Source organism: Balaenoptera physalus (assembly GCF_965194825.1).
Source record: "Balaenoptera physalus genome assembly, chromosome: 4".
NCBI lineage: Eukaryota > Metazoa > Chordata > Mammalia > Artiodactyla > Balaenopteridae > Balaenoptera > Balaenoptera physalus.
In genome coordinates this window covers 145,060,796-145,087,228 of record NC_138891.1, presented here as the reverse complement: position 1 = coordinate 145,087,228, position 26,433 = coordinate 145,060,796, and the positions used below count along the sequence as shown (strand labels likewise).

General features: G+C 57.1%; 1 protein-coding gene across 5 annotated transcripts in view; it reads right to left on the bottom strand.

Annotated features, from left to right (window-relative positions):
• The window catches only part of TRPM2 (transient receptor potential cation channel subfamily M member 2), a 55,698-nt gene that overhangs the window by 25,666 nt on the left and 3,599 nt on the right, over positions 1-26,433 (bottom strand). The window contains exons 1-10 of one of the 5 annotated variants that reach the window (XM_082459865.1): positions 24,031-24,249; positions 17,259-17,519; positions 16,381-16,469; positions 12,249-12,417; positions 10,779-10,959; positions 10,044-10,210; positions 8,289-8,469; positions 7,197-7,258; positions 5,867-6,067; positions 1,754-1,856 (exon numbers count right to left, since the gene is read on the bottom strand). In XM_082459865.1, coding sequence (XP_082315991.1) covers positions 1,754-1,856; positions 5,867-6,067; positions 7,197-7,258; positions 8,289-8,469; positions 10,044-10,210; positions 10,779-10,959; positions 12,249-12,417; positions 16,381-16,469; positions 17,259-17,432 — 1,327 coding nt within the window. In that variant the 5' untranslated portion in view covers positions 17,433-17,519; positions 24,031-24,249. Of the gene's footprint in view, positions 1-1,753; positions 1,857-5,866; positions 6,068-7,196; positions 7,259-8,288; positions 8,470-10,043; positions 10,211-10,778; positions 10,960-12,248; positions 12,418-16,380; positions 16,470-17,258; positions 20,924-22,411; positions 23,191-24,030; positions 24,250-26,433 lie in introns of those variants that run through there. The other 4 variants (XM_082459867.1, XM_082459864.1, XM_082459868.1 and 1 more) reach the window with 4 other exon arrangements.

Below are 26,433 nucleotides of genomic sequence, written 5' to 3'. Positions count from 1 at the left end.
TGCCCTGTTTGCAAAACCACCACCTCACCCAGGTTCTCAGTGCAAGTATCTTGCCTAACTAGTTTCTGCTCTTGCTGGGTTAACATTTTAAAACATGGGTTGTTATTTGGGGAAAAAGAAAAAAGAACTTTGACCCTTACCTCACACCACACAGAAAAAGTAACCTGAGGCAGATCATAAACCTAAATATAAAAGCTGTGGCTATAGAGCTTCCACAATGAAACAGACGAAAATATTTACAACCGTGGGAAAGGAAAAGATTTCTTGGGATGCAAAGAACATGAATCATAAAGAAAAAAATTAGTAAACTAAAATGTGTTAAAATATAAGCTTTCTGCTCTCCAAAGACACCTCGAAGGACATATAAAAGCAGACCATGAGGGGCTTCCCTGGTGGCACAGTGGTTAAGAATCCGCCTGCCAATGCAGGGGACACGGGTTCGAGCCCTGGTCTGGGAAGACCCCACATGCCACGGTGCAACTAAGCCCGTGTGCCACAACTACTGAGCCTGCGCTCTAGAGTTCGTGAGCCACAACTACCGAGCCCGTGTGCTGCAACTACTGAAGCCAGCGCGCCTAGAGCCCGTGCTCCACAACAAGAGAAGCCACCGCAATGAGAAGCCCGTGCACCGCAAGGAAGAGTAGGCCCCGCTTGCCGCAACTAGAGAAAGCCCGCGTGCAGCAACAAAAACCTAACGTAGCCAAAAATAATAAAATAAATAAATTTATTTTAAAAAAAAAGCAGACCATGAACCAAGAGAAAATACACCCAACACATATATCCATCACAGGATTTGTATGAGAATATATCAAGAACTCATACACCTTAAAAATAAGAAGACAAATAACCAAATAAACACAGACAAAAGATCTGACAGACATTTCACCAAGATGAAATACAAATGGCTAAGAAGCCCAGGGAGACGCAAATCCAAACCACACGGAGATCTCCCTTCATAGCCACCAGGAGGGCTACAGCTTCAAAGACTGACAGTACCAAGTGTTGGCGAGGGTGCAGAACAGCCCAGACCCGCATCCATGGTGTGTGGATGGATGCACAGAAATAAAGTGAAAGCCGATCCTCTGCTACGACAGCCTCCTGCTCTGCCATCAGGGCTGGCCTGGGGCTGGTGTCCCTCCAGGGTGAGGGGCTGTTCAGCGCAGAGCAAAGGCTTCTGGGCACCAGGGATGTCTCAGCCATGTCAACACCGGCGGGAAGGACAGGGAAGCACTGGCTTCCCTCCCCCACAGAAGTGGGAGAAGAGGGAAGAGTGAAGTGTGGGCCCGGGGAGAACGGGCTGGAGGGCAGAGGTCAGACTAAGGAGCAGAAGTCGGTCGAGAGCCCTATTGGTCATGAGGACCCCTGCGTTTGGACTCTGCCCTGCACTGGGGGCAGAGGAGTTAAACATGAGACAGACCGTGGGGAGACAGGAGCAGACTTCCAGGGTTCTTTCTTTCTATGCTAGAATTTTATGAGAAACTATGATGACCACTAAGGGGTAGATGAGTGCAGGCTGCACTCAGATTTCAGGGAAGAAGGTAAGTTGAGAAAGGATCCTGTACCCCAACATTGGTGGTGGGCACCCAGCTGCCCAGTGGGAGCATGAGGTAGGCCTGGCGAGGTCCACCACCACCTGCCCTCTGACCAGCGCATCTGCCCACGGGTGGCATTTCTGGCTCCTCTAGGCTAGGACTCAGGGTCCTGAACCCTCACCTGGCTCCTCCCCCTTGTCCCCACTTTGCCTGACCCTCACCCTTCAACAAGGCCTGCAGGATGGCCACATCCACGTCCTGCTGGCCATCCTTGCCTTCCCGGAAGACAGTGAGCAGCTGCCGCCTCCGGACGATGTCTTGGATCTGCAAAAGACAGTCCCCACGTGAGGTGCCTCTTGCCTCCTCAAAGGGCACCCACAGAACCAAGGCCAAGGACACGGAGCCAGAGCCCCAGGCAGGAGTCCTAACTGCTTGTGTAGTCAGGGCCACCCCCTCGCCGCCCCCCCAACCCCGGACGGTGAAGATGAAAGATGCATGAGGACCAAACACACGGTGCTTGCGAGTGGCCTGTGGGGTGGAAAACACAGCCCAAGTGTAAAGAATCTTCACCTCACTGATCGGTCACTGATCAACACTCAGTACCACCTAACTGAAGACTTCTCCCCGGGTCCTCCTGCCTGGGGGAGGACCTACCCACCTACCTGTCTGTCCATCCATCCATCCACTCATCCATCCAATCATCTACCTACCTACCTAGCTATCCATCAGTCTGTGTGTGTATGCATGTATGTATGTAGGCATGTGTGTGTATGTATCTATGTACCTATCTGTTCACCCTACCCACTTGTCTACCTACTTACCTACCCTACCTACCTACCTACCCTTCTATATATCTACCTACCCACTCTATGTATCTATTTAGCTAGTCACCGCACCTACCTATTTATCTATCTACCTACTTATCTATACACCTAGCTACCTACCTTCCAATCTATCTATCTATTATTTATCTATTTTCTATCTATTATCTATTATCTATTACCTATCTATCTATTATCTATCTACCTATCATCTATTGCCTATCACCTGTCTATCTAGCTATCACCTATCGTATCTATCATCTCTCAGCTGCCGTGTCTGCCACCAGCAGCTGCCCCGCCTTGAACCCTTCACCCTGAGACCGGGGGGAGCCATCCACTAGTTCCCCACACCCCCAAAGCTTCAGGCTCCTCCCCCAGCTCCCGGCCGCCCCGCCTGCCTTCCCACCTCCTCTCGCAGCCTGGCTGTGCAGCTCCCGCCTCTGTACAGACCGCTCCCACCTAGAGGGCCCCTTGCGCACCCCACCTCCGCCTCTAAGACCCCAACCTCCCTAACCCCTCGGGGTCCAGCTTTCATGTCAACTCCAAAATACCCCGGGTCTCTCTCCCCAACCGCAATCCCATCTTCCAGCTGAAATCGCTCCAGGATTTAACCCGGCCTTTGATTCACAGGATGAAGTAGCTACTGTGAGTGTGTATGTGCCGACCAACCACTTAGCACTTTCCCGGGTGACCTTGCTCCATCCTCTGAGTTTAAGTACCAATTACCCCTATTCTGCAGGTAAGAAAACGGGATTGCTGAGAGAGGGCCAGCAACTCCTCCCACCCCAGCTATGTGGTGCTGGCGGGCTGGCAGTGAGACCCCCATGGCAGATGTCCACATCCACCAAGGGCCACACCCGAGTACCTGCCATGGGGCAGACCAGCCCCGAGGTTTGGGGAGTGAATCAGTGATCACGGCCCTGGGGGTCCTCTCCCCACTGAACAAGAACAACCACTGAGGGCGAACCCCTGGCTTGAGACTGGTGTGTATGAAACACCACTTTCAGGCCTCTACTTGGCAAGGGATTGAAAACACAGGCCCCTTTAAACGTTGGCAGGTTAGATCCACTTCTGAGAATTGCCTGAATAATTTACAGACTAACTGAGGAAAGGCCACAGGGCCGGCCAGCCAATCCCCACCATCTCCACTGGCAGCTGAGCTGACGCCAACAGCAAAAACAATCTCACAGAACATTGGCTTCTAAGGAGGTCCTCTGAGGCCACAATAAGACAGACAAGGTCAGGGTCACCGTGCCGCCCACAAAAACTGCCCGTCTCCCTCGGAGCGGGTCCGCTGCCCTTCCCCTCCCCAGCCCCCATCCGGGGTCCCAGCCCTCCCCGTGGTCCTTGGCTGGTGGGCACAGACCGTCCACGTGGCCTGAAATGGGACGCGGTGGGAGCTAAGCTGCTCCACAGACCTGCCCTGAAAAGCACGTCAAGCACTTAAAACTGAATTTCCATGAGTTTTTACAGCCTGGCTTTTGCATCCACGGAGCTGGATGAAAGTCACAGACCCTGACTGCTTTGTCAGCCCCAACTTGTTGGGGAAACCGAAGGTCAGAGAGGCACTGACTGCCCCCATCCCACAAAGAATCCTACCAGGAAATAGCGGTCAGGCGACCTCGGGGCGGGTGAGCCCCTGCCCCCGGGGCTCAGAGTGCGGCTGGACAGCGGGGTCGGCAGGACCACAGGGGCCGCGGGTGCCGGGGTTCTCCGCCGGCCAAGGGCTTCGTGGGTGCTCAGGGCTCAGCCAGCGCTCTCCTTCACACCTACCCCCTGGAGGCTGGGGCCATGGCCGTGGGTTAGGGTCCCTCTGCACAGCTCACCGGGGCCCCCAAAATCTGGACTGGGGAGACGGCCAGTTCTGAGGCCCATTCCAAATGCCCCAGATCACCCAACTGAGCCAAACAGCCTCAGAGTATGTGAGAGAGAAATTCCTTCTTTTCAGGGCCTGGAGAGACTTCCGTATGCACATTCCTGTGTTATTTCTCCCCCTGGGTCCACCAAGGACCCCGTCTATAAGGGATGCTAGCAAAGTCTACACCCGTCTGTAACCAGTGTTATCTCCCACTGTAGCTACGAAAGAGCAAATACCAATGCACTTTAACACAAAAATACTGAAATGCAGGGCAACTATGGTCCTGGGCTGTAACAGCCATGGTCTCCCGGGGTCAGGAGAGGGGCCCAAACCAGAGCTCTTGGGGCTGGGAGCATCCACGAGGCTCACGGCTCAGGAGTTGAGGGGATGGGCAGGAAGCGAGGCCCCAGAGCCCCCAGCCCACCCCACAACCAGAGCAGCCCACTTTCACCCAGTTCACACGGTGGTGTTCCAGAAAATCCGTGGAATCCGGTGGGCTAGTTAGAAAATGTCACACTTAAAAAAAACAAAAGAAAGAAAAAAGACAATGAAGAGACCAGGCTAATGGTTTGGATTCCGGCACAGAAAAAGGCCACTAGTAGATCAACATGACATCCGAACAGCCTGAGTTTGGTCAACAGGGATGAAGCAGAGCTCACTGCTAGGTTCTGATAAATGCACGAGGCTTATGTAGGACGTTGACAGCAGCAGAGTTGGGGGAAGGGTAGATAGACACCCTCCACTACCTGTGCTGCCGGCCCACAAATCTAAAATTATTACAAAACAAAGACAGAGAGAGGACAGGCAGGCACATGGAGTACAGCTGAGGCCACCCTTCCAGCGGTCTGTCTCCGGACTTGTCGCCGCAGGGTCACGTGTGCCCTGCTCAGCACCCAACTCCCCGTGCTCCCACTCGGTACCTCCTGCCCACAGGGCAGAAAGGGTGTCCATTCGGGGCGTAACTAGCTCCCTCCCAGGTCTCAAGTCTCCAAACCCCCTGGAGATGGGGGGGGGTCTCCCAGAACACTGGTCCCAGGATGGGCCCGGGCCACCGATGCCTCTATCTAAGGGTGCACATGAAGCAGCCCCCAGGTCACCACACGGTTCCCGGAACCACGCATGGGCCCCCATCTGACACGTCTGCCCTCCTTGTCGACCCCAGAATGTCTCCATTAATCTCCCCGGTGGCGTTGAGGTCACCAGGCCTGGAGGCTGGGCCGAACCCTGCCACCCACTGCCGTCACCTGGCAGCGCCCCTGTGCCGGAATCTGGGCTCCCCACCCCTCTGCTGCCCCCAGGGTCTCAGCACCAGCCTCCTGCCCGCCCAGGGCAGCAGGGGCCTCTTCCCGGGATGGCCGTGCCTCGTGCCCTGCGGTACCGGCCCAGGCCCGGAGTTCTGCAGGCGAGAGGCTGAGCACGTCCTCCCTTGAAGACAACGTGCTGCCTCAGCCGAGGGCCTCCCGCCTGCCCTGGGCCCACTGCCTTCCGGGCTCAGAGCCCCCCACCTTCTGCAGGTCACTCCCGTGCCCGCCCCAGGCCTGCTGGGGTCTCCGTGTCTGGCTTTGGCGTGTCCTGGCTCCGCTCGCCAAGCTGACAGCGTCTAACTTACTGGCTGCAGGTCCACGCCTGGTGACTCATGTGCCCGTGTGCCTCACCTTTTTGGTCCACTCCACAATCCTGCTCTCGGTGAAGGTCTCGAACATCTCCTGGAAGAACAGGCCCAGCTTCTGCTGAATCAGGGAGATGGTGATCTCGGAGATGGGCAGGCTGGCCACCTGGGCAATGACGTCAGCCACTCGTCCCGAACCCTCCACGATCACGCACGGGGTGCCGTTGGTGATGGCATTGTAGATGGTCTGCAACACAGGGGCTGACCGTGAGCCCGGGACCTGACTCCTCACCCGCACGGACACCTTCTAATACAGAGATGCTCAAACAGTGTTGATGTCTGGCTATTGCGAAGTTTACAGAAGACATTTGCTTGGCAGCATGCCACTGCTCAGAGCGGAGAGTGGCTAATCCTGATGTACGTGGGATACACACCCGACACACCACCGCCTTCAGGCCTCTCACTCAACACCACTGTCACGAAAGGTTCGGGTGTTTCCGCCCTTCGACGTGTGGACACGGGCACCATCTCCAGCAGGAGGGGGCACTGCCAGAGTTCCGCCCCCTCGTTCACCAGGACATCGAGGGAGACCCCCGGAGACCCAGGGTGAGAGCAACCTGAGGAAGGGGTTCTACCCCAGCAGGAAGGACGCCCTGCTCTGGGCCTGAGGAAGCCGTCTGGGCGATGCTGCGGGAGAGCCAGGGTGGGAGTGGGGACCAGACGCATCCCGTCCTCCCAGGGACCCCAGGATCCTGTGTTGACCTCCTGCGGTTACTAAACGTAAACAGACACTTTCGATGATCCCATAAACAGAACGTCATGCTCTTGCCCCAAATCTGCAGGCTGTAATGTCGTCGTGTGTTACTACAGCAGAGGTCAAGTTGGCCCGCGTTCCACGAGGGAGGCCCACCCCACGGCAGAGAGTGGGTTCTGAACAAAGGTCCACGGCAGCTTGTCAAAGCCACTGAGGGTCCTGCTTTACATCTAGCTGCTGGTCCCACGGGGCTGAGGGGGAGCCGAGGGCTGTACTTTCAGAACCCCGCCCGGGAGTCTGGGTGCAGAGCTGCAGAAACCCCCATGGGCTGCCCGGGGGTCCTGGAGGGGGGCGCATGGGCTCCACCCTTGCCCCAGTCCCCTCTGGAGCCCCTCTTTCTTCTGTGCAGGTCAAGCCCCAGGGCCAAAGCCAGAGCACCCCTCCTGAGGCAGGTCCACTCAGGGGGCTCCGACCCCCCAACCCAGCGGACAGGATCCCTGTCCCCTCTTGCTGATGACCCCCCTGGGGGGCTGGTGACAGCACTTGGGGCAGTCGTCCCACCCGCAGCAGGACTTGACCCCCAAGAGCCCACCCCTACCACCCACCCCTGGCCAGGACTCACGTGCAGTGTGCCGGGTCCCCCCTCCAGCACCACGCAGACGATGGGGATTTTGATGGCCACGCCTAGGACGAAGCACAGAGCCCAGTTTAGGACCGTGGGCCCCCCACCGCCACCTGCAGCCTAACCGAGTGCACTCCTGTCCCTTTCTGAGGTGGAGGGAAGGCGAGGGCTGTAGACCATCCTCAGCACCCAGGGCTCCCCCAGCTGGTCTGCTCTGCCCGGCTGGCCACTTCAACTAGCCTGTTTTTCCGTGCAGCCCTTTCGTGGCGCCTCAAATCTGGGCAGGGCTGGGGACACGTCAAGCCAACGGGCACCATGCATGGTGCGGAAGTACGGCGTCGCAAGTCCGTCCTCTGGCCAGCCAGCCCCACCCTCAGCCTTTCAACCAGCCTGGCAACCAGGAGGGCTTGTGAAGATTCTAGAAACATCTTTCCCTGGGGAGCAAACATTCTTTCCAAGAGCCCACATGGTCTCGCCGTCCCCAAACACTCACACGCCCCGAACACTCCCACCCAGCTTCTCTTGGTCAAAACAAGTTCTCCAGGTGTGGTCCCCAGGCCAGCAGCATCCGTGTCCCCTGGGGACTGGGAGATGCAAGTCCTCACTCCCCGGACCTGTGAATCAGAGACCCTGGGGGTGAACCCACACTCTGGGGACCCCTGACGTGCAATGAAGCTTGAAAACCTCGGCTCAAAGGTGTCCAACCAACCTGCAAATCATGTGCGAAATCCTGTGTATTTGACCTCCCAACACCCCAGAATCCATCCCATCCCACCCACAAGGGAAGAGATGTCAAGGTCCAAGCTTTGACTACTGCACGCTCTGATTTCTGAACTGAGACGTGTTTGTGATGTAAAGTGACCGTAGGATGCTGTGACCTCAGTGCCTGCCCGAACTTTCCTTCTGCTGGTTAAAAGGGACGCGAGAAGATAAACCCCTGAGCAAGTGTACAGACATCCAGGTGTGTTCGGACCACGCCTCCCCAGCGCCCCACCTGCCGAATGTGCTGGTCACGGCCAGCGGAGCCCCAGACACCTGGACCAGCCCGCTCCCCTCTCCCCCCGGGCACCCTGGAAAGCGTGCCTCGCTCACCTCCCCTTTCCTTGGTCTGCTCCGATATGAACTTCTCTAGCTTCGTCCTCAGGGGGATCTCGACGCCGTAGCGGCCGTGGGTCCCGTCGTCCACAAGGACGAAGTGGGAGTGGTTGCTGTCCAGACAGGTCAGGTGCCCCTGGCCGTCCTCGTCCATGATGTACTCAGCTGGGAAGCCGCCCTGGGGACGGGGAGGAGGTGGGCAGGGACAGACGGAAAGTTCTACATCTTTCCCACCGAGAACAGGAGCTCCGTCAGGCTGGATAAGTGACCCCACCCCCCAAGCTATCAGGCTCTAATGCCTGGAACCTCGTTTGGAGAAGGGTCTTTGCAGACGTGATGAAGCTAAGGATCTCAGCACGGGAAGATTAACCTGGATCATCCGGGGGGGTCCCAACTGCCACGACAGGTGTCCTTAGAAGCGGATGCAGGGAAGAGGAGGGGGCCACGTGACCAAGAGGCAGAGACCGGAGCGACGCGGCCACGAGCCAAGGAAAGCAGCAGCCAGCAGCAGCTGGCAGAGGCAGGGAATAGCTTCTCCCCCACAGCCTCTGGAGGGAGCCTGGTCCTGCCGACATCCCGAGTTTGCCCGGGTGGTACTGGTCTTGGAGTTCTGGTGCCCGGAAATGTCAGAGAGTACATTTCTGTTGCTTTCAGCCACCAGCTCTGTGGTCATTTGTCCCAGCAGCCCCAGGACCCAGATCCAGGAGAGGTGGCTGCCGGACCCACGCACACGGCCCCTGGTGTCCACAGAGGATGGCAGGTGGCATCGCAGGAAGTCTTCTGAGCTTGAAATGGGGAGAAACGTGCAGCGTGATCTTGGAAGTCAGCCAGTCTCCCGTGGCCTCAGATTTCCACTCCGTATAACAAGCATTCAAGACAGAACCAGTCCCGTGCACTAAGCACATCTGTGACGCTGACGCAAAAGGACAAGTGCCGAGGGGCAGACTGGCCTGATGACAAGTGTCTGTGACGGACGCAAGGAATCACCTTCCAGAGGATGCTCTCCCCAGGAAGTGAAGGCACGCCGCCATCAGCCGGGAAGGGCAAGGGCTCGTTCATAAATCACCCCTCATGGGGCTGTTACAGTAACGTCTCCTCAGCAAGTCAAGGAGACTTGTCTTTGGGGCCAGTGTTTCCCCCAAACTTTCCTGACTCCGTGAATCAGGTGGACATGTGCTCACTATGTCACATCTACTGTCCTCCAAAATCTTACTGAAGGAATCGAATGATCTTTTCCACTCACATTCCCACATTTAAGCAATTGCTTCTCAGGGCTGCACCCAGGTGGACGGACGCAGGAAGGCTCTGTCTTCAGTGGGGGAACCAGAGTGTTGTCGATCCTTGGGCTAGAAGGCCAGGCCCTGGGATCTGACAACCCAGGTGCTCACCGGCTGTGTGCCCCCGGCCAAGCTACCGCCTTCTGCAAAGTCCATTTCTCATCAGGGAGGCGTCAGGAGGAGCCCCCGACCAGTGGCGGCTCCAGAGACTCTTGTGTGGACCCATCCCGTGATCTCAGTGGAGGAAACCAGAGTCCAACCAAGGTAGCTACTCGCCTGGGGTCGCCAGGGTCTACGGCGTGGGGGCTTGAGCCCGGGTCTCCTGTGTCCCCGTCCAGCCACTCCCCTCCACACTGCATTTACCCTGCTGCCCAGGTGGTGGCCTGTCCGCTGAGCACCTGCTAAGGTCCTACAGCCCCCTCGGCCTCCCCGCTGCGCCCCGCCCCCGCCCGCCCCGGAGCAGCCGCCAGCTCACCGCGGGGTAGATCAGGCTCTCCCGGTTATGCAAGGTGCCCCACGTGGCGATTCCGATGGTGACCACCTCCCCTTCATTGTAGCTGCTGCTCAGGCTGAAGTCCCGCACCGCCTCGCCCACCTGCTTCATCACGCCCGTGTGGGACCCCCCGGTGATAATCCAGGCCCCTGGGAAGGAACAGAGGGCCCTGCCACGCACACGCCTGATGCCGGCGCCCTGTGCGTCTCCGGGGCTCACTGCCCCACACCTGCAGCCCCTCTACCTCAAACCGGGGCCTCAGGGAAGCCCCGCCACGATCACGCCCTCCTGCGGCAGCTGGGAGCCGTGGTTCCCCACGTTGCTCAGGCGGGGGCGGGGACAGGAACAGGACCCCCGTCGCTGACTGCAGGCCTTGCCCTCTCTCCCCACCTCCCCGCTGCCTCACTCTGTCCTGCTCTCGGGAGCACGGCATCTCAGAACTGCCTCTGAATGTGTCTATTTCAAAGCATCACTAGTGGAGAGCCAACCAGAGCTGCATCTGCCGCCATGCGTAAGCCAAGCACAGCAGCAGACAGGGCGGGGTGAGTCCGACCGGACACACACCCCCTGGCCCGGGCCTGGCCTCGGTGACCCCCGAGGGCCAGCCAGTCCCAAGACCCCGACTTGGCCTCCCAGGGACCCTCCATCCCGCCCATCACTCCCAGGCCTGAGCCCCTCCTGTGGCCGGGGCCCTGGGCCCTCCACCCCCGGTGCTACCTGTGGTCTGGGCCACCTTGACCAGGCCTCTTCGGAAGACGCTCTTCAGCCTGGGCTTCATGTTGAAGTCCTTGGCCCCGCCCGTCACGGAGATGAGGAGGTTGGGGGCGTCCAGGCCCCAGTGCTGGGTCATGAGGTGGTAAATCAGGCTGGAGGGTGTGTCCTGGGACAGGCGGACGTACTGCGGGGAGGTCAGAAGACCCCAGAGCACCAGTGAGCGGCCGCCCCAGGCCCAGAGCCCAGCCGTCCTGCACTAGCAGTGCCTGAGAGCCCCAGCTGGGCGGGGGAATGCTCGCACCCGGGTCCAGACCCAGCGAGTAAAGGGGCCGCACCCGAGCAGGACACTGCTTGAGGGAAGGGGGAGGCAGGGGCAGGGAAGGGAGGCCGCCCAGAGGAGACCAGCCCCTGGCCCCTGTTCTGGGAGCATCCCAGCCTGAGCCCCATGCCCGATTCCAGGCCACGCCCGCCATCGCCTCCTCAGGGTTTGACCAGCCGCTGCCCGCTGCCCTGCCCCCATGCTGCAGAAGACCGCCTCCTCCCTCCCCGCTCCCACCAATGCTCCGCAGAGGACGCCCCCTCTCAGATTAAGCCAGCTGCGTCTGGAGGGGTCTGGCATCGCACTGACACTGGCTCACGAGGGGCAGGGCTTGGGGACGGTGCTGAGGCAGGTGGCTCTGGGGCCGGTGCCCACCCCAGACCGACCCTCCTTGTTCGGCCTCTTTGGCCAAGTGGGCAACGTCTCAGCGACTCAGAGTCGTCGAGGGGAAAGGTCACACCCGGCTAACAAGAAGCTCAAGGTCCCAGAACCCCAGCACAGAAATAAGTGGCTACACCAGACCCTCCAGGACAGTGCGGCCCAAGAGCTGCCACGGAATCCTCCGGAAGGCTGGTTAAAACCAGGGTGGCTGGGCCTCTGATTCAGCAGGTCTGGGGTGGGGTCCAAAAATCTGCTTGGAGATGCTGCTGGTCCAGCGATCACTCTGAATCTGCAGCAGCTGGGAGCCCAGCGGGGCCTGGCCCTCCGGCTGCTGCCGCCCCCCTGCCCCCGTGCTCCCGGGCAGGCCTGGGACCCCGCCCCCCCCCCCCCCCCCCCGCTGGCAGGACTCTCGCCTCTGCTCCTGGGACTCACCACATCCCCGAGGTCCTCCCCACTGCCCTCCCTCCCCCACCCCCGCCCACCTGTGGCCCATGTACTCTTCCCACTCCCTCCTGGCAGTGACAAAAGCCATCCACGCCACCCTGCCCACACCCTGCAGAGCGCCAGCAGCGGCCCTGCCTGCTCCCTGAGGGCACCGCGTGTCTCCCGTTTGCCATACGAGCCCCACCCACTCCGCCCTCAGCACTGGGCAGGTGGGCTCCGCCCTGGGTTTCCGCCAGCCTCCCACTCCCACCCCAGGGAGTCCCAGCCACCTCGGTCACCCACAGTGGGCTCTGGTCCACAGTAAGAGCAATGGAGTCATGGAAACCAACCTTTCCCACCTTCTGGCCCAAGCCCGTGAAGACGATGTCACCAAAGGCGTCTGTTGGCATCTCCTGGACGTGCTTTTTCGGGTCCCACTCCTTGCCCTGGAATGCGTGGGGCCTGGTGGCCTCCTCCAAGTGCTGTTCACGCGTGTAGCCGCATTCACACACCACCTTCCTGCAAAGGCCACTCGGTCACCAGGGGTGACCAGCGCCTGCCCCCGCCCCACTGCGGGGGTCAGAGGAGGCCCAGAGGGGTCAGGACTGGCGGCCCACCAGGGCGAACGAGGTGCCCCAGCCAAGAGCCGGTGGAGACATACAATCGTCAAACTTCTAAAAACTAAAGACAAAGACAAAAATCTTGAAAGTCGGAAATGACACCTTACCCATTAGGAGAAAATAATTCCAACAACTGACTTTGAATCAGAACCAGAAAAAAGTGCCAGAAAGAAGTGACACGACATTTTTCAAAAGACAAAAACTACTGACACAGAATTCTACATCCAGCAAAAATATCCTTCACACATGAAGGGGACGTCAAGACATTCTCAGATGAAAGAAAACTAGGGAATTTGTCACCAACAGAACTACCCCAAAAAGGTTGGCTAGAGAAGGTTCTCTAAACAGAAACAAAATGATAAAAGAAGGAATTTTGGAATATTAAAAAGGAAGAATGAACAATGGAAAGAGTAAAAGTATGGGTGAATATAGCACATTTTCCTCCTCTTGAATTTTCTGAAGTATGGTTGATGGTTGAAGAAAAATTGCACCATGATCTAACATAATTCTCAGTGCATGTGGACGAAATTTTGTAGATAATTATATTATAAACAGGGAAGGGCAAAGTGTTGTAAAAGGTGGGACTGTTTCTACACTTCATTCAACCTGGTAAATGTCAACACCAGGAGACTCTGATGAGTTTTGGATACATCAGTAGGTAAGTAGATGTCAGTAACATGCGATGAGTTGTGGATATATAATGTAATACCTGGAACAACCACTTAAAAAAAAAAGCTATGTAAAGAGATACGGTCAAAAACAGCATAGATAAATCAAAATGGAACTCTAAGAATTATTCAGGTAACCCACAGAAAGGCAGGAAAAGAAAAACAGAGAGAAATGTAAACAAGAAAATACAGTGGCAGACTTAAGTCCTAATATATCAATAGTCACATTAACTGTAACATTCTAAATACACTGATCAAAAAAAACAGAGACTGGCAGAGTGGGTAAAAAAAATAATAAGACCCAATATTTGCCGTCCACAAAAGCCTCACTACAAATATTGTGATGGCGGCCACTTTGCTCCTCAGCAGCAAACAAGAGGCAACTACCAACACACACAACTGGAATGGATGTCAAAGGCATTCTGCTGAGTGAAAAAGCCAATCTCAACAGATCACACTGTGTATGGCTCCATTTATATGACATTCTGGAAAGGAAGCAGTTATAGGGATGAAGAGCAGGTAAGTGGTTGCCAGGGGTTACAGATGGTGGGTTAGAGGAGGTGACCGTGTATCCACTGGTGGAACCATGGGATCTACCGGTAGTATCTTTGCAATTTCCTATAAATATATAGTTATTTCAAAATAAAAAGGTTTAAAAAGCACACAGTGCAGGCTCCAAGCAGAAACTTCTGGACACAGGGCTAGCAGGATACACATGGTCCCCCAAAGAGACCACCCTGCTACCTCTTTTCAACTGTCACCTCTTGCCTTCTTTGTCTTCGTGGGGTGAAATCGTTTTACTCCTTTACGGCTATTCTTTGGGGTTGCAGGAGAGAGAGAAGACAGCAACTGTGTTCTTTACAGCTTGTTTAATCGAAAAGCTACACATTTTTTTAGAGTCCTGCTTTTGCTAGTAACAAGTGACCTAGAAGACTAGATATAGATGAGACCAAAACAAAAAAGTCCAAAAGCAGGTGAAACCTGAGCCGATGACATGGGGGAAACACGACTGGACTCAGAGAGAGAAAACAAGTTTCCCTGCTGCTTACGGAGTGTTTGTCCTTAGGGTCTTCTGACTCTCAACTTCTCAATCGTTAAATGGGGAAAATAATACGTTGTCTGACCTCGAGCTTGCAAAACTTGTGAGGGCCAAATGAGGTTCTAGATGGGAAATAATTTATAAAATTCGTGCAGGTTAACTAGCCATGCAGAGGACCAAGGACGGGTGAAGAGGGCCACGACCCACCCTGTACCCCAGTCTCCTGGGCTCACTCGGGTGCCCTTTCTCCACCCACAAGGCACGTCCCTGGCTACCCCTGGCCCCACCGCTCAGGCCGGGGCCCCCAGGGCTGGGAGCACAGGGCCAGCCATGAGGAACTCCCAGCACGCCCCGTACACCTTCCTCGACGACGCCTAGGGACTCAAGTCACTCGCAGACTCGCAGGGCTGTCTCCGAGCACCTCGCGTAAGCTCCTCCATTTACGGAGGAGAGAGCTGGGTCCGAGGCGGGGAAGAGGGTCGTCAGGACGAGGACCCCTTTTATGGTGATCTGGAACCAGACGTGCACGATCACCGCCGGTGACGCTGTCTCTGGGGTCCTGGGATGTGCCCAGGGTGTTATCACAAAAAGTGCCCCGTCTGGGAGTTCACGCTCCAGCTTGGCCCGAGGCTACCCAAAACTTTCTCATAGGTTCTAACAGTTAGCCTAGAACAGACCCTTTCCCTCCTCTCTTTAAGCATCCCCCCTGGTGGGATTAGATCTTAAGTCAACGTGGCATTCCCAAACCAGACACAAAGCAGGAAACTGCACTGAGACCGCTGACCCAGAAATTGCATAATCAGAGAATTTCCTCCTGCACTCGTGGCCTACGTGGGCATAAGTGGGGCACCCCCGCCAGCCCCTCGGGACAAATGAGGAAGGAGCCGCCACAGGGAGTTACACACACTCAGGGCAACGTCTGAGTGACGGCCCGCTCCACCTGCCACCACCGTAGCTGCTCCTCGCGTGGATCCTGATACCGAGAAAGGTGCTTCTGGAAGTTTCAGAGCCAAACGCATCCTGAGCGTCATTTCTTCAAAGCGGGACGGAGACACTGAATGAGGAGGGAGCCCCATTTCCGTCTCAAACTGTACCCCAAGTCTCACTGACTCCTGTGGACGTTTCTGCACTGGCTCAGAATTCAGAGGAAATGATGGGGCAGAGGCTTGACGGATGGTCAAGCCCCCGAACCCCTACCAACCAGACCCAGGTTCTGCAGTAACCGTCTTCAAAGTGCTTTGGAACCAGTGATTCCTGTATGGAAAGCTTGGGTATAACGAGTCGCCTCTGAGGCTATTTTTATAAACCTATTTTTAAAAACTAAAACTGGAGACCTCAGTGCAAAGCACTCTCTACATATTGTCAGGATAATCGGTGTGAACTTGAACTCTGATTACCACCAAGTACATTAGAGGTTGCCAGCCTTGAGGCCGTCATCTGGAGCACGGTGGCCACTTTCTCTGACACGAGGGTCCGCCCCTACCACTACCTGGGGAGAGAGGAGGGCTCTCGTCTGAAAGGGAGCCAAGCTGGAGCGTGAACTCCCAAACGGGGCACTTTTTGTGATAACACCCTGGGCACATCCCAGGGCCCCAGAAACAGCATCCCCGTCGGTGATCGTGCACGGCTGGTTCCAGATCGTCATCCTCTTCTATCATCCCCACGGAGGACGCCCTTCCTCCCTGCACTGTTCACAGCCTGAGCTGTGTGCTGACCATCACCGTCCAGCAGGGAAGTAATAAAGTAACTCAGACACGGTCAGAGCTCGGAGAGGACCACAGAGCCACACGATCGCAGCGCCGTCGGCAACTGGCATAAAAGAGAGACACGGAGTGTAGTGGGGGAGAGAGGTGACATCCCAGGGCGTGGTCAGGGAGGGCTCCACGGCAGAGGCAGTGTCCCCGGGTGACACAGGAGTGGAAGTAAGAAAGAGCGAGGCCCGTTTGTGGCACAGCGCAGGTGAGGGTGTGTCTGGAGGGGAAACGCAAACACGAATCAACCCTGTTTGTGGGGTACGTGGAAACACTCCAAGCATCCCAGGCCGGTACAGACACAGGGACTGTCCCCCACTGAGGCCCCCCGGTCGGCCCTGCTCTGATCAGCCATTCCACGTGGGAACAGGGAAGGGGCTGTAAACACAGAACAAGCCACTCACCCAGCATCGGACAGTTTGGAGCTTTCCACAAAGTACACGCATTCTTTCTTCTTGATATTCTCAGGAATCCATGAACTAAGGTTTCCTTGCTGAGGGTAAAAAGGGCACTTTGAGATCCTCAGACAGTCAAATCAACACTCTTCCAAAGACCACATCCCACACCTCGCTCAGACCCGCCTGTGCGCCCCGGCACACGTCAGGGGTCTTTCTTCAGAGATGGGAGACCGAGCCCTCCCCATCACCTGCTGGAGGCCCTCGGGAGCAGATCGGGGAGGGAAGGGTGAGCCTGAGGAATCGCTTCCTCCTGGGCCCCGGGGAATGCTCATGGCCCTTTACAGTGTATAGGTCAATGTTGCCTATAAACTGGGAAGCACTGTGCTTCCAGGTTGTGCCCTTCCTCAGGAACAGCGCGATGGGGTGCAAAGGCGGCCAGTGAGTGCCAGGATACCTGCCTATGTCCCGCGGGGCCGCGGGCTGAGACATGAGACACCCTGCTCCCACCCGACCAGGGCCTGTGACATTCAAGTGTCTCCAACACAGGCCTGCCGGGGCTTTCCGTGAAGCCAGCCCAGGACTTGGCGGGTGCCCGGGACCTTCCCTGTCGGGAGAGGACATGCAGTCACCGTGCGGTGATGTGGGTGGAGGGCTTTCTGTGAGGGCGGCCCGGGACCCTAGTGCCTACCCAGCACTTTCCCAAGCGGACCAAGGACAGGAACAGACCCCGGGCACAGACCCAGCCACCCAGCACTCTCTCCAAGTCCCCTCCGCTAAAGGGCCTTTCTGGGCTGGAGCCCCCAGCTCAGCCGGGTCTCTGCCCTCCCTGGGTGTTCACTGTACCCCACCAGGGCCCTGGCAGACCCGGCGACCCCCGGACCTACCTTTTCACAGTTGCCGAAGGGGTACTGCGACCTCCTGCTCCTGCAGAGGCTGCTGTTGCTTTGCCGGAGGTTGGGGACCATGCCCAGGTCAGCCACCCTCCTGGGCTGTACCCCGAAGCCGTCCTCCTGCCTGGAGCTGGCTCCATCCCGACGCCTCAGCGTCGCCAGCTCCATCCTGACAGCCCCGCTTCGGCTCCGCAGCACGGGCTCTGTCCTGCTCCCTCGGAATGGGCTTTTCTCCAGCCTGCAAGGCTGAGGGGCCTGGAAGTGAGGTGGGAGGTAGATGCGACCCAGGCTGAGTAGCTGGAGCTTATCAGTCTGAGCAATTAGACATTTCAAGGAAAAGTTAATGGCAGGAGCAGAGGGGAGCTAAGCTCGGATGGAGTAAAAAGATAAGATGACCATGTTTTTCATTCTTGAGATCAAGAAGACCTCCCCCACTGCACATGCACAGAAAAGTTCCTCAGGGGTCAGAAAGGGAGGGGGCATTAGCCCCTAATATGTCCTGTCAACCTCCCAGAGACCCTCGTGCTGGAAGCCATCTTGGCTAGAAGATGCACACGCACACAGGGAAGGGCCCTGAGTCAGACCGGATATGGGAACAAAGCAAGATGATTGTCCAGAGGAAAACAAAGACCTGGAAAACAGCCCCCATATAAGTGATCTAAGCCACCCCACTGCACGTGACTCTCTGAGCCCACCCATGTGTCTATCTGCAGGTATTCTGTTCTTAATAAACTCTTTACTTGCCTCACTACTTTCTGTCTCTTTGCTGATTTCTTTCTTCAAAGCAGACAGGAACCAGGGTTCTGACCTTAGCCACTAGTGCCTGGTGGTCTGGCAGTTAGGATTCGGCATACTCACCACCTTGGCCCAGGTTCAATTCCCAGTCAAGGAACTGAGATCCCGCTTCAAGCTGCCACACCCCACGGCCACCCGAGGTCAGAAGCAGGCCATGGGGGCTGCTGCAGTGGATCGGGGGAAATCAGTCAGATGTGTCCTCGTGCAGGGCCCCATCTGCTCGCCGGTCTGTACATTTTCCTGGCTGCCCAAGCTCTAGCCCCAACGGGTCCTGGGCATTCTGGAGGCACATGCGCATCCCCGGGGCCCAGCCACCCACTCATAACCTCAGGTCACTGTGAAGGGCCAGAGAAAGAGCGCCATCCCCCCCCACCACTCCTTGTGTGGCTGCTGGTGCCCAGGAGCCCCCAGACCAGGGGGGAAACTACCCGGTCATCATACGTGGTGCTCACGCTGGGGTCTCATCCTCCTGTTTCCACACATGGTTCACTTCCCTTTTTTTTGTTTTTGTTTTTTTGGTTGTGCAAGGTCTTAGTTGTGGCTCGCTGGCTCCTTAGTTTCAGCATGCATGTGGGATCTAGTTCCCTGACCAGGGATCGAACCCGGGCCCCCTGCATTGGGAGTGCAGAGTCTTAACCACTGTGCCACCAGGGAAGTCCCATGGTCCACTTCTTTTGTTTTCCGAAAAGGAAAAAAGCCCCCACTGCCCACAGAGCTGGTTTCAGGGAGTGGCACAGCTCTGCCCTCCATGGCAAAGGTCCTCCAAATAGAACAGATCTCATTTCCTCAAACCCTTTGCTCCAGCTCCGACCTGGTCTCCATCACGGAGACCTCCGTAAGCAGCCCGATCATTTCCCTCGGCTCACAAACAGGAAAAACAAATGTGTGTGAACCCCACAGGCCCTCCCTGGAGCCATGGTGCCCATGATGATATCCCATGATGTCCCCCCAGATCACCACAAGGTGTCATCCAGGGAGGCACCCCCCACCCAGCTGCTCCAAGGGTGTGAACGGGGGCCATCTGGGGCAGAGAGCAGGTCACAAGGTCTCCCTCCGTCTCCCGCCCTGAAGCCCTTTCTGGCTACATCACCTTCCCCCACACATCATGGTCCCTGATGGACGGTCCTTTCTCTGTCCATTGTTGGGGCCCAGTGTAGGTGGCCCCAAAATATGCCTCAAAGGCATATTGATTATTTTGAATTAGAGTTCCTTAAGAAACAACCAATGCAAGAGGGACACTCTGACCCTCCTTTCTGTCTCCCTGAGAGCAGGAAATGTCTCTCGTGTGAAAGGTGCAGTCCCTGCACCTAGAGGTCGAAGGACACTCTTATCATCAAAGATGGGGGATTCAGGGCCGAGAAGCCTGTATAAACCAATCTCATGACCTCTCTCATTGACTAACGCCCAAACTCTGCTTAGATCCTTCACTCGTTGGGCACCCAAAACCTGAGTTTCTTTGTCCTGTCAATTCTTTACAAATTTATACTAAAAAGTAGAAAAGCTGCCTGCTTTGGCCACTTCTTAGGTCCCATTTCTATGAATTAAAATTAGTTTCTTTCTCTCCTGCTAATCTGTCTTGTGTAAATTTTACTGTTAGTCCAGCCACAAGAACCCTAGAGGGGCAGCGGAGGGAGTTTCCCCTCCCTAACACCCTTCATCCAGCGTCAGCATGCGGTCACTGTGCTCTGGGGAGGGGCGGGGACTTGTCGGGGAGTGAGGCACCCGTCCATCCCTCATCTGGACCCCCTGGCCCTCCTGGTCCACCTCTTCGGGGTCCCTCAGCTCCACACTGGGCACTTGGGGTTCAGCCACCCAGTCGCTGGCACGCAGGGCTCAGGCCACCCTCACCTCTGCATTCTCATTCCCTCCTCCGGGCAGCTCCCGTCCCCCTTGTTCCTGGGGCAGGGTCACTCCCAGAGGCGCCCACACCTGCTCAGAAGAAGGAGCCAAACCTCCCTCACATGAAAGCACCGGGATAACACAGAACATTGGTACCAGGAGTAGGGGCTGCTGGTACAAACACCTGCAAATGGAAAAGCAGCTTTGGAACCGAGCAATGTGCAGAATGGAAGAGTTCGGAGGGGCGCTAGAAGAAGCCTCCATCGCTGCGGACAGACAGAGCAAGTTTGGTGAGGGGAGCTCAGAGGAGAGGAGAGCTGGAGAGAGGGCCTCAGCCTCCTTAAAGAAGCCTGGGTGGTCACGAGCAGGTGTTGGTAGAAAGTGGATGGTAAAGGCCATTCTGACGAGGTCTCAGACGGAAACGAGGACCATGTTATTGGAAACCAGAGGAAAGGGGATCGTGTTATAAAGAGGCAAAGAGCTTGGCTGAACTGCTCCTCTCCTGGTGTTTTGTGGAAGACAGAACTTGTAAGTGATGAAACCGGAAATTCGGCTGAGGAAGCATCGAGGCAAAGTGTTGAAAGTACAGCTAAGGCTTCTCTTGAATGCTTATAGCAAATTGTGAGGAGAGAGAAATGACCTAAAGATGGACTTCTAATCAAAAAGCATTCAGAGTTTAGAGAGTTGGGAGATTCTCAGCCTACAGACAAGGAAAGGAATGAGAAAGCTTGTTCAGGACGGAAGATGCAGGGTGTGGCCAGGTTTGCTAAGGATGTAGGTGGGCTGCTTGTCTTCATCTAGCTGGGGAGACTGGTCAGCCATCTCAGCAGAAGCCGGGACCCACGTCCACAACAATGGAAGATTGACCCCAAGGCATTTTGGAGCTCACGGGGCTGCCCTCCCAGCACAGGCCCAGAGTGGGAGGGCATGAGGGGCAGAATGATCTCAAAGGGGGGCCCAGCTGCCCTGTACCCCTCCTATCCTGGACTCCTCAGCAGGAGTGTGGCCCCAGCCAGTCTGGTGTGGCAGCGCCTGCAAGATGCTGTCTCTGCCGATGGGAAGCGTGCACAGCCCTGGGGGTAGCGTGGCTACCTGCCCCCGGATTTGAAGGATGGAGGCGCCCAGAGCCCAGGGCACGCGCCCCGGCAGAGGGCTGCCTCGAGGGCAGTGTGTGGGGCAGAGCAGCCCCAGACCGGTGGAGCCCCTGGCCTGTGATCCCGGGCCAGGAGCGTGCACAGTGGACGGTGCCCAGCAAAGCAGAGGGGCAGGAGCACCCCCCAGTGGGCCTCAAGGCTTTAGACCTGCTCAGGACCCTGTCACCCTGCCTTTTTTTCCAACCTCTCCCTTTTGGAATGGGAATGTCCTCCCTACGCCTGTCCGTCCACTGTGTTTTGGAAGCACACAGCTTGTTGTAAGCATGCAGGACCCTATGGCGCCTTCCGGGGGCAGGCCCTTTCCCCACATCCTCTGCTGTACATTTCCTGCATTGTTTCACGTCTGTGAAACCACCCACCCCCTCCCCCACCAAACGGAAGATGTTAACTACTTGACTGTGAGCATGTAGCCCGCAGACCCACTGGAGCCTGAGCACTGATAATGTGAGCCCCTGTGACCCCGCCCATTACCTCATCATCAGCCAATCAGAGAACTGTGCACGAGCTGATCACAGACCCTGTGACTCCCCCCATCACTTGGCCTTTAACAATGCTTTGCTGAAGGCCATTGGGGAGTTTGGGGTTTTGGGAGGCACAAGCCACCCATCTCCTTGCTCAGCCCTGCAATAAACCTTTCTCTGCTCCAGACTCTGACGTTTCAGTTTGTTTTGGCCTCACTGTGCGTCCGTCGGACACACGAACTTGCACTGGGTAACATTGTCTGGTTTCCCAGGTTCACAGCCGGAGAGGACTCTGCCTCGGGGTGAACCTACCTCAAGTCCTCCCACACCTGACTTAGGTAGTATTTAGAGGAGACTTTGGACTCAGACTTTGGAGTGGACGCCGGAATGAGTTAAGATTTGGGGCCTGTTGGGATGCAGTGAATGTATTTTGCATGTGGGAAGGACATGAATTTTGGGGGCCAGAATGCTATGGTCTGACTGTGTTCCCCTAAAATTCCTATGTTGAAACCGCCCCCCGAAATGCGGTGGTATTTGGAGACGGGGCATTTGAGTGGTGGTTAGGTCAGGAGGGTGGAGCCCTCGTGAATGGGATCAGGGTACTTATAAAAGAGACCCCCGAGAGCTCCCTGCAACCCAAAGGGGGCCCTCACCAACCCTGCGGGCACCTTGATCTTGGCCTTCCAGCCTCCAGAACTGTGAGGAATAAATGTCTGCTGTTTATAAACCACCGAACGTGGAATTGTGTTATAGTGGCCTGGACGGACTGAGACACGGCAGTGAGCAGCGCTGGCTCTGCAGCCCCTCCAGAGCTTCCTGGCACAGCACTCATGGTGGAGGGGGCCTTATACCTGTGTGGCCCTTACAGCGCCATCTGCAGTCCTATATAGCAGCTCACCTGGCCTCACGACCAGCTTCTCAGGGAAGCAGATGAGCAGGAAGTGTTCCAGGTGACCAAAGAGGAAAATGAGGCTCTGAAAAGCGCACAGCCGGGCAGCTAGTCTGTAAGGGGACCTCGGCTAGAGGCGGCTCCCGCCCCCCTCTCCAGGGCTCGGTCCTGTACAGGACAAAGAGCAAAAGGATGAGCAATAAAGGACTTGGTCTTAAGAAACTCAAGTGCGTTTGCTCAGATTCACATTTTTCAGACAGTTGCCCATCTCAGACACCCACAGAGGCTTGTGCGGATCTTCTCAAATCCCAGCTGCCAACAGGTCCCTGGGAAACGTGTCAAACACCAGTCCTCCCACCCACCACCCCATCAGACTTCAGGGGACAGAGCCAGCCATGTGTAAGCATTCCCATGCCCAGCTGCAGGGGGGATGCTGGCCTGACCCTCTCCTCCCTCCTCCCCCCGTTCCTCCCCCCAACCCAGCTCCCTGACCACCAGCCTAGGCCCTGGGAGAGTCCGGAAGCCCAGCGCTGACAATGACCTTACAAAGACCCCCATCCAACCTTCTCTGGGGTTCTTCTCCCCAAAATCATATCATCAGTTGCTTTCTTCACATATCACCTAAAAGCAAACTTGGCCACTCTGTTTTATAGCTAAAGTTCTTCATAAGCAATTAGCACAGGTGTGTTGAGGAAACTCTAAAGGTGAATGACTTCCAAGAAGAGAGAGTACCTGACTGCATAGGCCTGAATATACGGCCACACCACACGCACACCCACAAACGTCACCTAGCACAGGACACTGGCAAGAATGTGAAGCTGCTGCCATAGAGGGGAGTGAGGGGGGTGAATGTCCCACTCAAGACCACGGGTCAAGGCCACGGAGACTCACCAAGACAGGGCTCGTCCTGGTACCCCACCCGCCCCAGCCCAGAAGACTCACCAGCAAATAGAACCGCAAGCGGGCCTGGGCACACCGGCTGCGGCCCTATGCGCACCCCCCTCTCCACTTCTCTAAACCCTGCAGCTGCTCCCAGCGGCTCCCGCTCCAGCATCCTTTGAAATCCTGGCTGTGAAAGCACTTTCCAGACTATAAATAGCTACACGCGGGGTGAGGGGCAAAGGAAGTACCAGCCACAGAGGTCTTGGGCGGGGGCGGGGGGGGGCGGTCGGAGCAAGAGCCTGAGATGGCCAAGTCCCTGATCTCCCCAAGTTGGGACACGGCGCCCCCGGACAGACCCCGCCCAGCCCTGTCGCAGCGCCTGCGTCCCGCGCCGCAGCCCAGCGGACGCCCGCACCCGCGCTGCCTAGGTCCCTGCCTTCGTCCCCGCACGCCCGCCGCAGCCCCGCACCAGCACCCCAGCCCGGGCCCGCGCCCAGCCTTCTGCGCCCCGGCCCACTCAGACCCTAGAGCCTGCAGTCGCCCCCGAACCCCAGCCGCGCCCCAGCTCCCGCCGCCGCGCCTGCACCCAGGCGGGTGCCTGGGTCCCCGCACCCCGCGGCGCACGCACCCCAGCCTGTGCTCCGCTTGTGCCGGCCCGACCGGCGCCCCTGGACCCCTGCGCGTCCTCCCCGCGACCCGCGCCTTCGCCGCACCCCGGTGTCCTCCACCCCGGCCGGCGCGCCTACCTGCTCGGGGAGGCCCGCGCCCCCGTGTCACTCGCGCCGCTGCGCAGGACTGCAGCCCTGGCCCCGCGGGGTCGCCCGCATCTCAGGCCCGCAGCGCGCTCTGCGTCACGGCTCCGGAGAGCGCAGCCCGCCCCGTCCCGCGCCCGAGGCCAGAGCCAAAGAGGAGAGAACAGCCGCAGGAGCAGGGTGTCCCAGACGCCCGAGCTGCGAGCTGCGGGGTCAGCCTCCCCACATCCCCTCCCGAGAGGCTGGTGGCACGTGCAAACCCGGGGCAGCGATTCTGGTCAAGTCCAAAGAGCCCTGGGGGGGTGGGGGGGTGGGCAGGGCTGGGTGGGGATTGTGTCAGCGGGAGCTGGAGACCCAGGGGGCCCCCGGACTGGGTCAACCACTTCCCCTACCGGCCTATCCCTGCCGTCACCTGTCTTCCTGGGGGCCCCAAAGCCAGGAGACCATTCCCGGTAAGGCAGGAACTGAGGCAGCAGGAGGAGCCGGAAAGATGCAAAAGCATAGCATCCACCCTGGCACGTGTTGGCCCCTGGGCCCACAGGTGCCTGATTTCCACCCTGGCTGCCCTGGCCCGCTCAGTCCTCCTGGCTGGAGGGCAGAGGGGACTGACTGTATTCTGAAAGACTGATCCCAACTTTCCCTAAAGGTCCAAACTCCCCGGCCACAAGTCTCTCACCCAACAGAGGCCCTCTGCCCTCTCCTTCCCAGCTGCCACCCCACAAGGCCCCACGGCCACTCCCGGGCCCTTGCTCAGGGTCCAGGGAAGTGAACAGGGTCCTGTGCCTCTCTGATCCCAGGGCCCGGGGGGCTGCCTGCTGACCCTCATTTCCTCCCCTGGGTGTGCTGACCTAGTGTCCAGACTCCTGCCCGGAGCAGCCCCCTCTGGAAGGCCCTTCGCCCCCACCCGCCCCTGCCTCTCCACAAAGCAGCCAGCCAGCAGTGCCACGGGTCCACCGGCCAAAGGCTGGCCCCTGTCTCACCCTCCAGCCATCAGGAGGTTTCTAAGCAGCTTGGGGAAGGTGTCGGAACCCATCAGAGCCCCTTGTACAGCACTTGATCGTTTTTTCCAGCCACTTTAAAGGCAGCTGGAGCCACTCCTCCAAGGTGGTTGGCACCACGGAGTTAAAGAACAGCAACAGTGGGTGTTACCCAATGGCTCTGGCCTGCAGGACTGCACGCTGCAGGGGCACAGCCTTCCAGACATCACTGCTGCATCCTCAGATTCCACAAGCAGCAAGCGCTCAGTGAGTGGCCGCTACAGGACTTATCCTGCTACGAGGATGGCCACAACCCCAGAAAGGCATCTCAGACCCTAGTCAACAGGCAAAGGAAGAGGAGACCCACCCGTGTCTGCAGCTGCTGGTCAGCAGCTGTGCCCATACTCTCACCCAGGGCTCCTTCCTTGATGCCCTCTGGCCCAAGAGCCATCATGACTAAAAGCACCCTGAGGGGAAGTTAATATTTCATGAGACAGAAGTAACTGCAGGACCATCCGATGGACAGGTGCAGACGGGCTGGCTTTCGTTTCCAGGTACCCCAGGGCCTCTGTGGGAACATTGCTGAAGGTGAAGTATCTCATGAATCAGGCTTCTGATGAAACATATGTGCCCACATTGTTCCCTGTGGGGCTCTTTCCCTTCTAGAGACGAACATATTTCACAAGAAGGTCCTGTTCCACCTCCCGGACACTGCTGCAAGAGCAATTATGAAATGTCTTTTCCATAAAAATAAAAAGCAGGAACCATAAAGTACAAGAGCAGCAAGTACTGATCTTGACCGAGGGTTGTTTCAAGTTCAGGTATAGGAAATGCAGCGCAGAAGACTTTGTTACAGCACGGGCATCATGCCCAAGATATAAAGCCCCTTGGTCTGGCAGCGAGAGAAAAACCACAATCGCTGAAAAGGTAGTGATCTAACCGATTAGCATGGCGAGACCTGGTCATGAATAATACACAGGAGCAAAGAGAGGCCAGGCTGCGGCTCCTTGGAGGAGAGCAGAGGAAGGCGGGGAGGGTCTGAGGGCTGGGAGCCAACATGGCCAGAGCCTAGAGCAGGGGCTGCAGACTTTTTCTGTACGGGGCCGGATGGTTAATAGCTCAGGTTTTGCAGGCGATGGTCTCGGTTTGAACTACTCAACTCTGCCCTTGCAGCGAGAGAGCAGCCAATGGCAAAACATAAGCGGATGGGTCTGGCTGTGTGCCAATAAAACTTTATTTATAAGAACAGGCAGTGGCTGGATCTGGCCTGTTGGCTGTGGGTTGCTGACCCTGGTCTAGAGAGAGGACCAAGAGAAGTGGGCTTCATGCTGGGGGACAACCTTGTTTTCCTTCATCACTTCATTTCTGAGGTCAAAGGATGAACTGCATTCCAGAAACGTCTAATCAAAAAGGACTGCCC